The sequence below is a fragment of the Mobula birostris genome, chromosome 16 (assembly GCF_030028105.1).
Source record: "Mobula birostris isolate sMobBir1 chromosome 16, sMobBir1.hap1, whole genome shotgun sequence".
Taxonomy (NCBI): domain Eukaryota; kingdom Metazoa; phylum Chordata; class Chondrichthyes; order Myliobatiformes; family Myliobatidae; genus Mobula; species Mobula birostris.
The window spans coordinates 64570597-64587104 of record NC_092385.1 but is presented as its reverse complement, the minus strand read 5'-3'; the positions used below and the strand labels follow the sequence as shown (position 1 = coordinate 64587104).

At 44.0% G+C, this 16508-nt stretch overlaps 1 protein-coding gene across 3 annotated transcripts in view; it reads left to right on the top strand.

Moving 5' to 3' along the window:
* plxnd1 (plexin D1) overlaps nucleotides 1–16508 on the top strand; it is a 159467-nt gene that overhangs the window by 44507 nt on the left and 98452 nt on the right. For all 3 annotated transcript variants that reach the window (XM_072280756.1, XM_072280757.1, XM_072280755.1), the window contains exons 8-11: nucleotides 2187–2295; nucleotides 3323–3433; nucleotides 11328–11414; nucleotides 11820–11913. In XM_072280756.1, the coding sequence (XP_072136857.1) occupies nucleotides 2187–2295; nucleotides 3323–3433; nucleotides 11328–11414; nucleotides 11820–11913 (401 nt within the window). The remainder of the gene's footprint in view (nucleotides 1–2186; nucleotides 2296–3322; nucleotides 3434–11327; nucleotides 11415–11819; nucleotides 11914–16508) is intronic.

Here is a 16508-nt window from a genome sequence, read left to right as displayed (position 1 = left end):
AAACCCATCTGAAGCTTGCTTCCTAAACCTCATGTATACTGCCTTCTTCCACCTGACTAGATTTTCCACCTCACTTGTCACCCATGGTTCGTTCAGCGTACCATTCTTTATCTTCCTCACCGGGACAAATTTATCCCTAACATCCTGCAAGAGATCTCTAAACATCGACCACATGTCCATAGTACATTTCCCTGCAAAAACATTATCCCAATTCACACCTGCAAGTTCTAGCCATGTAGCCTCATAATTTGCCCTTCCCCAATTAAAAATTTTCCTGTCCTCTCTGATCCTGTCCTTTTCCATGATAATGCTAAAGGCCAGGGAGCAGTGGTCACTGTCCCCCAGATGCTCACCCACTGAGAGATCTGTGACCTGACCCGGTTCATTACCTAGTACTAGATCTAGTATGGCATTACCGCAGTCGGCCTGTCAACATACTGTGACAGGAACCCATCCTGGGTGCACTTAACAAACTCTGCCCCATCTAAACCCTTGGAACTAATCAGGTGCCAATCAATATTAGGGAAGTTAAAGTCACCCATGATAACAACCCTGTTATTTTTGCACCTTTCCAAAATCTGCTTCCCAGTCTGCTCCTCGGTATCTCTGCTGCTACCAGGGGGCCTATAGAATACCCCCAGTAGAGTAACTGCTCCCTTCCTGTTCCTGACTTCCACCCATACTGACTCGAAAGAGGATCCTGCTACATTACCCACCCTTTCTGTAGCTGTAATAGTATCCCTGACCAGTAATGCCACCCCTCCTCCCCTTTGTCCCCCCTCTCTATCCCTTTTAAAGCACTGAAATCCAGGAATATTGAGAATCCATTCCTGCCCTGGTGCCAGCTAAGTCTCTGTAGTGGCCACTACATCATAATTCCATGTACGTATCCAAGCTCTCAGTTCATCACCTTTGTTCCTGATGCTTCTTGCATTGAGGTACACACATTTCAGCCCTTCTACCTTACTACCTTTATGCCCTTTATTCTGCTTCTCTTTCCTCAAAGCCTCTCTATATGTTAGATCTGGCTTTACTCCATGCACTTCTTTCACTGCTCTATTGCTCTGGGTCCCATCCCCCTTGCAAATTAGCTTAAACCCTCCCAAACCAAGCTAACAAACCTACCTGCTCCCCCTCGAGCTCAGGTGCAACCCATCCAATCTGTACAGGTCCCATCTCCCCCAGAAGAGATCCCAATGGTCCAGAAATCTAAAACCCTGCTCCCTGCACCAACTCCTCAGCCACACATTCAACTGTCATCTCCTCCAATTCTTACCATCACTGTCACATAGCACTGGCAGCAATCCTGAGAACGCCACCCTTGAGGCCCTGTTCTTCAGCATTCTGCCTAGTTCCCGAAACTCACACTTCAGGACCTCATCCCTCTTCCTGATCCACAGAGAAAATGAGAATCCTTCAATCACTAAACCCAGGGAGAAATTGAATCATTTCCAATTGTTGAGCCAGGATTAAAGTTTCCTTCATTCACTGAACACGAGTCAAAGTTTGATGGGATGTGTAAACATTGTGTGTGTGTGTGTGTGTGTGTGTGTGTGTGTGTGTGTGTGTGTGTGTGTGTGTGTGTATGTATGTGTGTCTGTGTGTGTGTGTAGTCAGCAGCGATGAGGTATGTGTCAGTATGGTGTGCTATGATGAAAACTTCTTTCTTTATTAATCTTTTTATTGATTTAAAAGGAACATAAATACAAACAAGAGGAGAATTAGCTCAAATACATATATCAATAACAATACAAACAGAGATTGAAATAGACATTATCAAAATCATACATAGTGTTAAGCTAGTATATAATAAATAATAAAAAAGAAAACACCAATTCTCTTCTTATCAGTTCATGAAGAGGAAAGAAAAAAGACTTTGAATTTTAAATGAAGAAATAAAAGAGTCCCACTACACTATACAAAAAAAAGAAAAAATAAGAAAAAAAAAGACTGGGCAGTCCACTCTGAGGATACAACCAAAAAAATAGGGAAAAGCTTTCTGATCAAAGCTATGATGAAAATTGCAGTCGGATAGTGTAAGGGGCGAATGTGATGTGATTTTTTTTACACAATCAATTCTCCTGGTTAATTCAATTTGAATATGTGACTGGGAATCTGTCTGCTATTCCCCGTGAGGATGTGACCTGTTATTTCTCTGCTTTATGAGTGTGTTCCTGGTTTTTCAGATGTGGAAGTTGCCTGCAGAGCAATTGGTCATGTCACTGGTGTGTCCCTGAGCACAGATGTGTCTCACCAACAGCCATGTGTAGCAACATCACAGGTGGAGTACCTAAGGTAAGGGAGCATTCCATGATACAATTCAGTGCAGGACAAATCTGCTCACCCAAACTTAGGTGGTTTCATTTCAGATGAAGAAATTATTTTCAGTGTGCCCGTCAGTCCAGCTGAGGTATGCTTCATAGTCTGTTCCTGTTAAACCAGCTGTGATTTCAGCCTATCCCCTTTCAGTTCAGCTGTAATTTATTACCTGTGTCTGTCAATTTGGCTGTAATTTACAGCCTGTGGCCGACAGCCTGTGCCTGTTGGACTAACTAAGGACCAGATGATTTGTGACCCCTTGACTAGTGAGATGGGAAAGCAAGGATAAAGCAGTCCCATTGAAAGAGTACTTGCTTGTACGGCAGTGTGGGAAAACGGTGGAATGGGAAATAGAAACCTGAATTGATTGAAGATGGATGAATGGATGAGAAGCAGAATTGGGGTATATAACACATTTTCACTAGCAAATTCTGGGATGAACGAGCTGCTCTTTGAGTACACCAGGTCAATGCTCACATGAGTTTAGAAGAATGAGGGTTCAACTCAAATGCGTAAGTTCTTCGGTGGGACTCCGAGTATGTTTGTTGGGGTACTGTCCCATTGGCTGCAGCATTGAGGTTTGGGAGGACAATCTCTGGCTAAGAGTCGGCCTGTGTTTGAGGAAAAAAAGCCAATTCCCTGTGTTGTTAAACTTGGGAATACTGTCTCCCAAGGAGTTTAACTGTTGAGTGTATTTAAGACCAAGACCAATGGACTTTTACACTCCAAGGAAATCGAATGATATGGCAAAATGATGAGACAATAAATAAATTAGATCAATGGTACTCTTTTTGAACGGGAAACAGATTTGGAAAGTGAGCAGACTTTCATGTTACAATGACTGGTTTCTTTCTAATTCCTGCCATTGGTTTGAATATTCCCAGTCAAGGGTGAGAATATCTGCTGAATATGGGGATTACCAGCACAGCCTGGGACTGAGATGTGGAGGTGCTCAGTATGGATACTTTACTGTGTGCTTGTTTTAATCCTCTGCCTCTTTCAGTTGCAGAATTCCACATGTTGCCCCCAGATATTGCCGGTTCAGGTCCAGCCAGTTCCCACTGGGAGTATCCAAAACTTCCCTGTCTCTATAAGTAACAGTGCATTGCTCCAGGTAAATAACTGCAAGATTTTCTTCTTTCACACAATCAGCATAAAATGTTCAGGATAAAGGCCAGGTTCTGGGCATTGAACCTGATAGGGCATCTGACGATGATCAGCTGAATACTGGGTAATTTGTCAGGTAATCCTGTAACAGATGTCACTGAATCCAAGCTGCTTGTTATAGCTTCACCTAGCTACTCCCCATCCCACCTAAACCTCTGTACCGCAACATTCGTGCAACCCAGTGCAGCGGGGCCATCTGAGCAGACAGCAGCACAGACAGTACAGATCATGGAATTTAGTGTTCGAAGCTGACACACGTGCTGATGGAAACAGCCTGTTTGGCTTTCAATTAGCGTAGTTTTCTGCAAAATGGAAAGGTGCACGCAGGCTGCTCTCTGCAGTAATGTGCTGTGGGGGTGATAAAAGCTGGCCATGTGCTCCTTCAGTGACACTTTCCAGATCAACTGGTGAAGCAGTGTATCATGCCCTGATCCAGTCTTCCTAGCCTTGCTCATTCTCTTCCTCTCCTTTAGTGCTTTCCTGCTAACTTCAACATTACATCCCAACTTCTGTGCCCGATACTTCTATTTATTAAGGCCAATGTGCCAAAAGTTTTCTTTATGATCCTATCTACCTGTGACGCCACTTTCAAGGAATTATGAATCTGTATTCCCAGATCCCTCTGTTCTACAGTACTCCTCATTGCCCTATCACTCACTATGTCAGACCTACCCTGGTTTAACCACCCTCCCCCCTCCAAAGTGCAGCACCTCACACCTGTCTACATCACATTCCACCTGCCATTTTTTAGCCCACTTTTTCCAGCTGGTCCAAATCCCACTGCAAGCTTTGATAGTCTTCCTCGCTGTCCACTCTGCTCCAGTCTTGGTCTCATCTGCAAATTTGCTGATCAAATTTACCACATTATCCAGATCATTGATATAGATGACAAACAACAGCAAACCCAGTACTGATCTTTGCAGCACGCCACTAGTCACAGGCTTCCAGTCAGAGAAGCAATCGTCTGCTACCACTTCCCACAAAGCCAATGACTAATCCAATTTACTACCTCGTCCTGAATGTCAAAGACCCATCTAAATTCCATGTAGACAATATCCACTGCCATTCCTTCATCAAACTCATGTCAACCTCATGTCATGCAGCCCTATGGTTGTTAGTCCAGAAACATAACTAGTGTGCAATGTGTATTCCCTGCAAAATGCTCCCAGAGTTCATCACAGCAATGCCACCAAAACCTCCCAAATCTGCAGTTCTAGCACCATTTGGGGAAGAGTAGTAAGTGAAGGGTCACACCACTACCTGTAGACTCCCCTCCACATCACAAAGCCAGGGCACCAGGTAGTGGTGAGGACCTGCAAACAGGGAGGCTGGAGTTCAGGGTATAGAGGAGAGGATTGTGATTGAGCTAGGGCTCTAGTCAGTGATGGTGGGTTTGAGGATCTAGTAGACCAAGGCTGGTGGATCAATGAGTCCAGGCCATGTTAGAACATAGAAATTTACAGCATAGCACAAGCCCTTCAGCCCACGATGTTGTGCTAACCTTAGGACCTACTCTGAGATCAATCCAACCTTTCCCTCCCACATAGCCCTCCATTTTTCTTTTAAGAGTTTCTTAAATGTCCTAATGTATCTGCCTCTACCATCATCCCTGGCATGGTGTTTCATGGATCCGCCACTCTCTGTATTTTTAAAAAATACTTACCCCTGACATCCCTCACTATACTTTACACGAATCACATTAAAATTATACTCCCTCATATTGGCGATTTCTGCCCTGGGAAAAAGGTCTTTGGCTATCCACTCAAACGCTGCCTCTTATTATCTTGTACACCTCTATCAAGTCAACTCTTATCCTCTTTCGCTCCAGAGAAAAGTTCTAGCTCACTCAAAGTATCCTCATAAGATGTGACAGCACAGAAACATGGCCCATCTAGTCCATGCCAAGCTGTTAATCTGCCTAATTCCATTGACCTGCACCCAGACCATGCCCTTCCATCCATGTACCTAGCAAAATTCCTCTTAAATGTTGAAATTCAATGCACATCACCACTTGTGCTGGCAGTTCGTTCTACACTCACACCAGAATCTGAGTGAGGAAGATCCCCCTCATGTTCCCCTAAACATTTCTCCTTCACCCTTAACCTATGACTTCTCGTAGTCTCACCCAACCTCAGTGGAAAGACCCTGCTTGCATTTACCCTGTCTGTATTCCTCATAATTTTGTATACTATCAAATCTCCCCTCAATCCTCTACGTTCTAGGATCAACTTTTCCCTCTAAACTCAGGTTGTCAAGTCCCAGCAACATCCTTGTAAATTTTCTCTGCACGCTTTCATTCTTATTTACATCTTTCCTGTACGTAGGTGACCAAAACTGCACACAACATTCCAATATTAAGCCTCACTGACGTCTTATACAATTTCAACATAATGTCCCAACTCCTGTACTCAATACTTGGCTAAAAACTTTCTTTTTCACCCTATCTAAGTCTGAAGCCACTTTCAAGGAATTACAGATATGTATTCCCAGAACCACCAATTCTACCACACTCCTCAGTGCCCTACCGCTCATCATGCAATTGATACCCTGGTTGGTCCTCCCCAAGTGCAACACCTTAAACTTGTCTGCTGCATTAAATTCCATCTGCCATTGTCAGCCCATTTTTCCAGCTGCTCCAGAACTCGCTGCAAGTTTTGATAGTCCATTACACCCCCAATCTTTGCTGATTCAGTTTACCACATTTTCATCCAGATTGTTGATATAGATGACAAACAACAACGGACCCGGCAGCGATCCCTGCGGCACTCCACTAGGCACAGCTCTTTAGTCAGAGAGACAATCATCTATTACCACTCTCTGTGAAGCTAATATCTAATTCAATTTACTACCTCATCTTGAATACCAAGTGACTGAAACTTCGTGACCAACATCCCATGCAGAACCTTGTCAAAGGCATTGCTAATGTTCATGTAACCACCAAGCACTGCTTTGCCTTCATTAACTTTCCCAGTAACTTCCTTGCAGAACTCTATAAGAATAGTTAGGCATGACCTACCACACACAAAGCCATATTGACTATCCCCAATCAGTCCCTGTTTATTCAAATACTCATATATCCAGTCCCTTAGAATACCTTTTAATACTTTCCCACTACTGCTGTCAGGCTCACCTGCCTATAATTTCCTGGCTTCTTCTTAGAGCCTTCCTTAAACAACAGAACAACATTAACTATCTTCCAATCCTCCGGCACCTCACCCCTGACTAAGGATTTTTTTTTGTTTATCTCTGCTAGGGCCCTTGCAATTTCTACACTAGCCTCCCTCAGGATCTGAAGGAATGCTTTGTCAAGCCTTGGGGATTTATCCACCCTAATTTGCCTCAAGACAGCAAATACCTCCTCCTCTGTAATCTGTAGAAGGTTCATGATCTCGCTGCTAATTTACTTAATTTCTATAGACTATGTGTAAATACAGATGCAAAAAATTAGTTTAAAATCTCACAGACTAACCACATTGATGAAGGTAGAGCAATAGATGTAGTGTATATAGATTTCAGCAAGGCATTTGATAAGGTACCCCATGCCAGGCTTATTGAGAAAGTAAGGAGGCATGGGATCCAAGGGGACATTGCTTTGTGGATCCAGAACTGGCTTGCCCACAGAAGGCAAAGAGTGGTTGTAGATGGGTCGTATTCTGCATGGAGGCCGGTGACCAGTGGTGTGCCTCAGGGATCTGTTCTGAGACCCCTACTCTTTGTGATTTTTATAAATGACCTGGATGAGGAAGTGGAGAGATGGGTTAGTAAATTTACTGATTACACAAAGGTTGGGGGTGTTGTGGATAGTGTGGAGGGCTGTCAGAGGTTACAACGGGACATTGATAGGATGCTAAACTGGGCTGAGAAGTAACAGATGGAGCTCAACCCAGATAAGTGTGAGGTGGTTCATTTGGTCGGTCAAATATGATGGCAGAATACAGTATTAATGGTAAGACTCTTGGCAGTGTGGAGGATCAGAGGGATCTTGGGGTCTGAGTCCATAGGACACTCAAAGCTGCTGCGCAGGTTGACTCTGTGGTTAAGAAGACATACGGTGCATTGGTCTTCATCAATTGTGGGATTGAGTTTAAGAGCCAAGAGGTAATGTTGCAGCTATATAGGGCCCTGATCAGACCCCACTTGGAGTACTGTGCTCAGTTCTGGTCACCTTACTATAGGAAGGATGAGGAAACCATAGAAAGGGTGCAGGGGAGATTTACAAGGATGTTGCCTGGATTAGGGAGTATGCCTTATGAGAAATAAGTTGAGTGAACTCTGCCTTTTCTCCTTAGAGTGGCAGAGAATGAGAGGTGACCTGATAAAGGTGTATAAGATGATGAAAATCATTGATTGTGTGGATAGTCAGAGGCTTTTCCCCCGGGCTGAAATGGCTAGCACGAGAGGGTGCTTGGAAGTAGGTACGGAGGAGATGTCAGGGGTTAAGTTTTTTACGCAGAGAGTGGTGAGTGCGTGGAATGGGCTGCTGGCGGCAGTGGTGGAGGCGGATACGATAGGGTCTTTTAAGAGTCTCCTGGATGTCTACATAGAGCTTAGAAAAATACAGGGCTATGGGTTAAGCCTAGGTAGTTCTCAGGTAGGGACATGTTCAGCACAGTTTTGTGGGCCGAAGGTCCTGTATTGTGCTGTAGGTTTTCTATGTTTCCATGTTTACCTCTTTTGGCTTCCTGCATATATTTTTAGTCTGATCTTCCAGAGAACCAATATTGTTTCTTCCATTCCATTTGCTCTAACATTTCTGTAGAATCCCTTAGAATTCTCTTTCACCTTGTCTGCTAGGACATCCTCTTACCTTCTTATAGCCCTCCTGATTTCTTCCTTAAGTGTTCTCTTGCATTTCTCAACCACCTCATTTGTTCCTACCTGCATATAGCTGCTATGCACCACCTCCTTTTCCTTAACCAGGGCCTCATTATCTGACAAAAACCAAGGCTCCCTAAACCTGTCATCCTTGCCTTTTATTCTGAAGGAATATATAAAGTCTGTACTCTCAAAATTCCACTTTAGAAGGCCCCCCACTTTCTAAGTACACCACCTTTGCCAGAAAACAACTTGTCCCAATCCACCCTTGCCAGATCCTTTCTGATACCGTCAAATTTTTTTTCTCCAATTTAGAATCTCAACCCATAGACCAGACCTATCCTTTTCCGTAATTACCTTGAAACTAATGGCATTAGGATCACTGGATGAAGTATTACCGTACACAAACTTCTGTCACCTGCCCTGTCACATTCTGTAATAGGAGATCCAGTATCACACTCTCTCTAGTTTAAACTGCTATGTACTGTACTGATTAAGGAAACTTTCCTGAACACATCTGACAGACTCCTATCCAGCAACTTTGTGTTTCTTGCAACAGTCTGCAATCTCTCTACAAATTTGCTCCTCTAAGTCCTGGGGACTGTTCGGTAGTCTATAACAAAGTCCTATTATCATGGCTATATCCTTTTAATTCCTTGGCTCTACCCATAAATCCTTACTAGATGAGTTCTCCAGTCAGTCCTGACTGAGCACTGCCATGACATTTTCCCTGACTAGTAATGCCACCCACTCCCCCTTTAATCCCTCCTACTCTGTTGTCCCTAAAACAATGTAACTCTGGAACATTGAGCTGCCAGTCCTGCCCCTCCTGCAACCAAGTCTCACTAATAGCTACAATGTCATAATTCAGTGTGCTGATCCATGCCCTAAACTCATTTAACTTTCCAACAGGACTCTTTGCATTGAAATGTATGTAGTGCAGGATGTTATCCCCACCTTTACTTATACTTTATACTTTATACTTTATTGTCGCCAAACAATTGATACTAGAACGTACAATCATCACAGCGATATTTGATTCTGCGCTTCCCGCTCCCTGGATTACAAATCGATAGTAAATATTAAAAATTTAAATTATAAATGATAAACAGAAAATAGAAAAATGGAAAGTAAGGTAGTGCAAAAAAACCGAGAGGCAGGTCCGGATATTTTGAGGGTACGGCCCAGATCTGGGTCAGGATCCGTTCAGCAGTCTTATCACAGTTGTTATTGTTACAACTTCTCAGAAGCTGTTACCAAATCTGGCCGTATGAGTCTTCAAGCTCCTGAACCTTCTCCTGGAAGGAAGAGGGACGAAACGTGCTCGTCCATGCACCATTCATTGAATTCCTTTCAATTCCTGACTTTGTTTGTAGGCTTAACATCATCTTTGTGCACAACCACTCCACTATCTGTTCTGGCGCTCTGGTTCTTCATCCCTCGCAACTCTAGTTTAAACTTTCCTGTGCAGCACTAGTAAAACATTCCCACTAGATATTAATCGACCACCAATTCAGGTGTGAACTATCCCTTCTGTACAGGTCATCCTGGAAGAGAGCCGGATGAACCAAAAATCTGAAGCCCTCCCTCCTGCAGCATCACCTTAGCCACTTGTTAAACTGCATGAACTTCCTAGTTCCGGCCTCACATCATGGCGTGGGTAGCAATCCTGAGATTACAACACACAAGGTCCTACTACCCTTTGACTTAGCACCTAACTCCTTGAACTCACTTTGCAAAGTGTTGTCATCCTTTCTACCTATGTCATTGGTACCAACATGGACCACGACCTCTGACTGCTCACCTTCCCACTTAAGAATGCTGTGACCTTGATCTAAGGTGTCCCTATCCTGGCAACCATGAGGCAACAGATTATGTGAGAACACACATCAAAGTTGCTGGTGAATGCAGCAGGCCAGGCAGCATCTCTAGGAAGAGGTACAGTCGACGTTTCAGGCTGAGACCCTTCGTCAGGACTAAATGATTATGTGGGAATCTTGTTCTTGTCCACAGAACCTCCTTTCTGTTTCCCTAACCAGTGAATCCCCTATCAACACAGTTTGTCTCTTCTCCCTTTTACCTTCTTAGCCACAGAGCCAGAGATCACAACACTCAGAGCTCAGTGCCAGAGACCTGACTGCTGTGGGTTTCCCCTGCTAGGTCATCCCCAAACAGATGCAACTGGATGAACCTTTAGAAGCTGCTGCTGCATGTACTTCTTGCAAGTATAGTCATCAGGGACACTGGCGGTCTCCCTACCTACCTACACCCTGAAAGAGGAGCATTCCACTATCCTCCCTGGCATTCCCACTGCTCTAAATATGCAATAAGGAATAAAGAATAAATAACGAAAATGACTCTACCTACAGCCTTATGCTTCTACTCGCTGAAGCATCTATGAGCCAAAGCTTCACTCTAACACTGGCTGCTCCCCGATGACCACTCCGCTTAAACCTAACTTCTTTTTTTTGGACCATGCAAAGTGCCTAATTATGTGCAATCCAATCTCTCTTCAGGAACTGTGGCCTGCAAAATGAGCCGACTGCTCCCGCTTGCTTCTTTTAACCTCTCTCTCCCTCTTTGCAATCCTATGTCCCCTCAGGAACTGTGGTGCACAAAATGGCAAATCTCTGCATACTTTAAAGCTTCCTGACCAGGTTGGGAGTCCAGACCAGAGCTGATAAGTCTAGGAGCCCAGACCAGGAGTGGTAGTATTAGGAGTTCAGAACATGGGTAATGGGAGTGTAGACAAGGGATGGTGGGGCTGGGTTAGGGATAGGGTTAGGATTAGCTGGAAGTCCACATATTATGAGAGCGAATAGGGAAGTAGTGATCGGAACAGGAGGGTTGGCTCTCGGGGCACCAGATGTGGGGAGGGGACATGCTGATGGTCAGGTCAAGAGACGAGGTGATGAGGGTTCAGACTGGGGCATTTGTAGGAGTGACCAAATGAGGGAGAGGCAGGGTGTGGGAGTTGACCCAGGTGGGAGTAGTTACCATTCTAACCATTTTTAATTCTGCTTCAGGGCAGTAAGCTGCAGTGTGACTTTGGACACCAGGTTTGTGAGGCACGGTGGTTCAACAGTTCCCACGTACTGTGTGAGGGCGTCAAGGTAAGTACAGCACTGAAAACCTTTGCAGTTTTTCCCCCTGACATTGACTGCAAACAGTTGGTATTAAATAGTCACAGAGTAAAGGAGGTCCAACAACCCTTACTCAACCTCCCATCTCTGAGCAGGAACTTGGTTGTGTATGAAAGTCTGTATATGAGAGTCTGCGGTGGATGCATGTGTGCTCTTGCTGTGCGCAGATTGCCTGTTCTGTTTCCAGTTGTTGTGATGATGATACTTCCAAGAAGGATGAGGTTGGCTGTGAGGCTCAATGGCATTCTGATGGGTATGAGAGTGGCACTATATAGTTGAAGGCTTTTTTTTCTATCTCAGGTCTCCAAATTGTCATTTGCCTGCCTCCTTCCTTCTGAACCTCTTTGTGGACCACCATTTCCTTTGTTCTTTCAGCTGTCAACACACAATGCAAGCCAACGATTTCCCATCAGGCTGAGGCTGAAGGAAGATTCAGAGAAGCTGATTGACAATCCTAGCGCCACCTCAGGTTTGGTACACTGCAAGTTGTGACTGCACCATGGATGTGTGGCAGGGTGCCACTCTTGTCCTGATGAACCAATGCTCACTCAGAAGTTTTATGGGATTATGTGCTGAGATGCAGGTCCTTACTTCCACTGTGCCAGGGGCTGCTTTTTCAACAATTCACTGCATGTTAAATGGTTCAAGGCTCCAACTTAGAATCGACACCTGGCAGCACCCATCATACCCATAAAGGAGTTTGGCTGTAGGCAACATTCAAATGTTAGACAAGCTGAATAGCCCAGGGTTTGGCATGGAACGGCAACCGTAAGGATATGTGAAGTTGTGCTCAGCTGGTAGAATATAGAACATTACAGTACAGTACAAACCCTTTGGCCTATGATGTTGTGCTAACTTTTTAACCTACTCTAAGATCAATCTAATCATTTCTTCCTACATAAACTTTCCTTTTCTATCATCCAAATTTCAAAAAGGTAAAAGTAAATTTATTATCAAAGTGTATATATGTCACCATATACAACCCTGAGATTCATTTTCTTGTGGGCATACTCAATAAATTTATAGAATACTCATAACAGAATCAATAAAAACCCATCCATCTTGGACGTTCAACCAGAGGGCAGAAGACAACAAATTGTGCAAAATGCAAAAAGAAATAAATAATTATAGATAAAGAAACAGAAATATCCAGTACATAAGATGAGTCCTTGAAAGTGAGTCCATAGTTTGTGAATACATTTCAACGATGGGGCAAGTGAAGTTGAGTGAAATTATCCCCTCTGGTTCAAGAGGGGTATTAACTGTTCCAGACCCTGGTGATGTGAGTCCTGATGTGCATGTCATGGGTAGTGGAGGTCCTTGATGATGGATGTTGCTTTTCTGCGACAGCGTTTGATGTCGATGTGCTCAGTAGCTGCGAGGGCTTTACCTGTGATGGACCAGGTCATATCTACTACTTTTGATAGGATTTTCCATTCAAGGGCATTGGTTTTTCCATACCAGGTTGTGATATAGCCAGTCCGTATACTCTCCACTATACACCTATAGACATTTGCCAAAATTTTAGATATCATGTCGAATCTTCACAGCTCCTAAGTAGAAGGGTTGCTGTGCTTTCTTCGTAATTGCACTTGTGTGCTGGGTGCAGACAGGTCTTCCGAAATAATAACACCAAGGAATTTAAAGTTGTTGACCCTCCCCACCTTTGATCATCCAATGAGCACTGACTCATGGACATCTGGTTTCCTCCTCCTGAAGTCAATAATCAGCTTCTTGGTCTTGCTGACATTGAGTGAGAGATTGTTACTGAAGCATCGCTCAGCCAGATTCTCAATTTCCCTCCTGTATGCTGATTCATCACCACATTTGATTCAGCCTACAACAGTGGTGTTGTCAGCAAACTTGAATATGGCATTGGAACTGTGCTCAGCCACACAGTCATAAGTATGAAGTGAGTAGAGCAAGGGGCTAAGCACAGCCTTGTGGTGCACCTATGTTGTTGGAGATCCTGGAGGAAATGGGGGCTAATAAGTTTCATCACCAACGTCTCAAAGCACTTCATCACTGTGGATGTAAGTGCTACTGGGTGATAGTCACTGAGGCAGGTCACCACGCTCTTCTCAGACATTGGTATAATTAAAGCTTGCTTGAAGCAGGTGTGTACCACACACTGCTGAAGCGAGAGGTGAAAGATCTCAGTGAACACTCCAGCTTGTTGATCAGCATAGATCTTTAGTAGTTGGCCAGGTACCCCGTCTTTGTCGAATGCTTTTTGCGGGTTCACCCTCCTGAAAGCTGTTTGCACGTCGGCCTCAGAGACTGAAATTATAGGATCATTGGGGGATGTTGGAGTTTGTGTTGGTTCCTCCATGTTTTGATAATGAAAACGAGCATTGGAGATATTGAGGTCATCTAGAAGTGAAACCTTGCTGTCTCCCATGTCGCTTGATTTAACTTTAGAAGTGGTGAGAGTATTCAAGCCCTGACACAACTGTCTAGCATCCTTTGTTGATTCAAGTTTGATCCAGAATTGCCACTTTGCCCATGTGATGGCTTTCCGGAGATCATACCTGGACCTCTTGTAACTTTCTTGGTCACCAGACTTGAATGCCTCTGACCTGATTCTCCTCAGATTGTGGATCTCATGGTTCACCCAGGGTTTCTGATTGAGGAAGACTCGGAATGATTTTGTGGATCTGTTACAACCATGGTGTATTCATTCAGATCCACAGATGAGTCCTTGAACACTGCACTGTCCACTGACCTGAATCATTCCTGTAGCCACTTCTCTGCCTCCCACAACTACCTCCTTGTTGTCCTTGTCTCTGAAGCTTTGCTTTTCGGCCTCTGCCTGTATGCAGGTAGGAGAAGGACAGCCAAGTGATCCAATTTACTGAAATGCAGTCTGGGCATGGAACAGTGAAATGGTAGGCATTCCTTATCTTAGTATAACTTCGTCCCAATACCCTAATGTAGATCATTAATGTGTTGGGACCTCTGGTGCGACAGATTATATGCTGATTGGGCAGGGTTTTCTTCAAACAAGACTGGTTGAAGCACCCAATCATGATTTGAAATGCATCAGGATGGACTGTTTCTTGTTTGGAGATGGCATCATGCAGTATCTTAAGCACTTGATTTTAGTCAGCAGCTGATAGTAGGTAAACTGCAGTCAGGATTATGGAGAGAACTACCTTGGTAAATAAAATGGACAGCATATGACCAAGGTCAGGGGAACATAAGTTCAACAAAACTGCCACATCAGAGCACCATCAAGAGTTTATCATGAAACACACACCTTCACATCTTTCCTTTGCCGATTGAGCAGTTTGATGCATTTGGTAAATTGAGAGACCTTCTGGTTTGACCGCTACATCCAAGTTTCACTGAGACTCTGCCTCTCATTTGCCCTGATACAGCAGTCTTGCCCTGAGGTCCTCAGTTTTGTTCTCTAGCGATTACACATTTGCTAACAAGGTGCTGGTAGAGGTAGCCTCATCCCTCTACATTTCAGACTGGCTTGGAGTTCCCTCCCCTCCTGCCTTGCTTCCAGCTATGGCAATACACCTTCATCTGCTTATAGGTGCTGTACCTGCCTAGACCACCGAGACCTTAAGACGGTCATGAAATCTGTCAATCGTTAAGCCGCCTTAAAAGTACGTTGCTCAGATGGAAATTGCATGCTGTGGATTGCAGTGAGAGTAACTCAAAAGAGGTATATTTAAAAATATATTTTGAAGTATTATCTGCAGGCCACAGAATGTGGTTCACCATTGCTATCTTTAATGGATAAATACTGGTATAATTCATGTGCTTATGTAAGAGTTTCTTAAATGTCCATAATATATCTGACTCTATCACCACCCATGGTTGTGCATTCCATCCACCCACCACTCTCTGTGTAAAAGTAAATAAATAAATAAATTGTCTCTGTCTTCCCCCTATTCTTTCCTCCAATCACCTTAAAATTATGCCCCCTGGTATTAGCCATTTCCACTCTGGAAAAAAGTCTCTGCCTATTTATCTTTGCCTCTTATCATCTTGTACATCTCTATCACTCCAGAGAGGAAAGTCCTAACTTAGCAAGCCTATCCTCATAACATGTGTTCTCTCGTCCTGGTAAATCTCCTCTGCACCCTCTCTAACGTTTCCACATCCTTTCTATGTCCAGAACTGAATACAGTATTCCCAGTGTGGTCTATCTAGGGTTGTATAGAGCTGCTTCATTGCCTCATGGCTCTTAGACCATAAGCCATAGCAACAGAAATAGGTCTATTAGGCCTCTTGAACTCAGCCCCCCCAACTAATGAAGGCCAACACACCACACACCTTTTTAACCACCCTATTAACTTGTGTGGCAACTTAGAGGGAACTATGGGAAGACAGCTGATGTTGGTTTCCACAAATAGGCAGTACATGGCTAATGAGTGGACTCTGATAGGTTTCAGGAGTGGAGTGGTTACTGCAGGAGATCCTCTGGAGGGAATTGATCTCTGCAGGAGTAGAGAGATGTTCCAGATGGAGGTGATATGTGAAGGAGTGGAGAGCTCCTGTGGAGGGAGTTGATCTCTGCAGTAGTGGACTTTTAACATTAGTAAGGACTGGATGGGGACCTTTGTGAAGAGACATCCTACCCCACTTCTCAGAAAGACTTCCAGTGGTTACTATGAGAAGGGTTGCTTCAACAAGAACTGTGGTGAAAGTACTTAAGGTAAAGATTAAATATTAGATTTATTTGTATATCAAATTATTGAAACATATAGTGAAATGCCTTGTTTGTGTCAAATCAAATCAGTGAAGGTTGTGCTGGGTGCAGCCCAAAAGTGTTGCCACACTTCCTGTGCCAATGTTTCATGCCCACAGCTTACTAAACCCAAGTGTCTTTGGAATGCGGGATGAAACCAGAGCATCTGGAGGAAGCCCATGAGGTCCTGGGGATAATGTACAAACTCCTGATGGGAATCTAACCCCAATCGGTGATCTCTGGAGGTGTAAAGCAATTGTGCTATCCCAGGGGTTCACAGACCCCTTGCTTAATGGTATTGGTCCATGGCATAAAAAGGTTGGTGTTCTGCAGGGCTCTGTTTTACCCGTGATGGACTA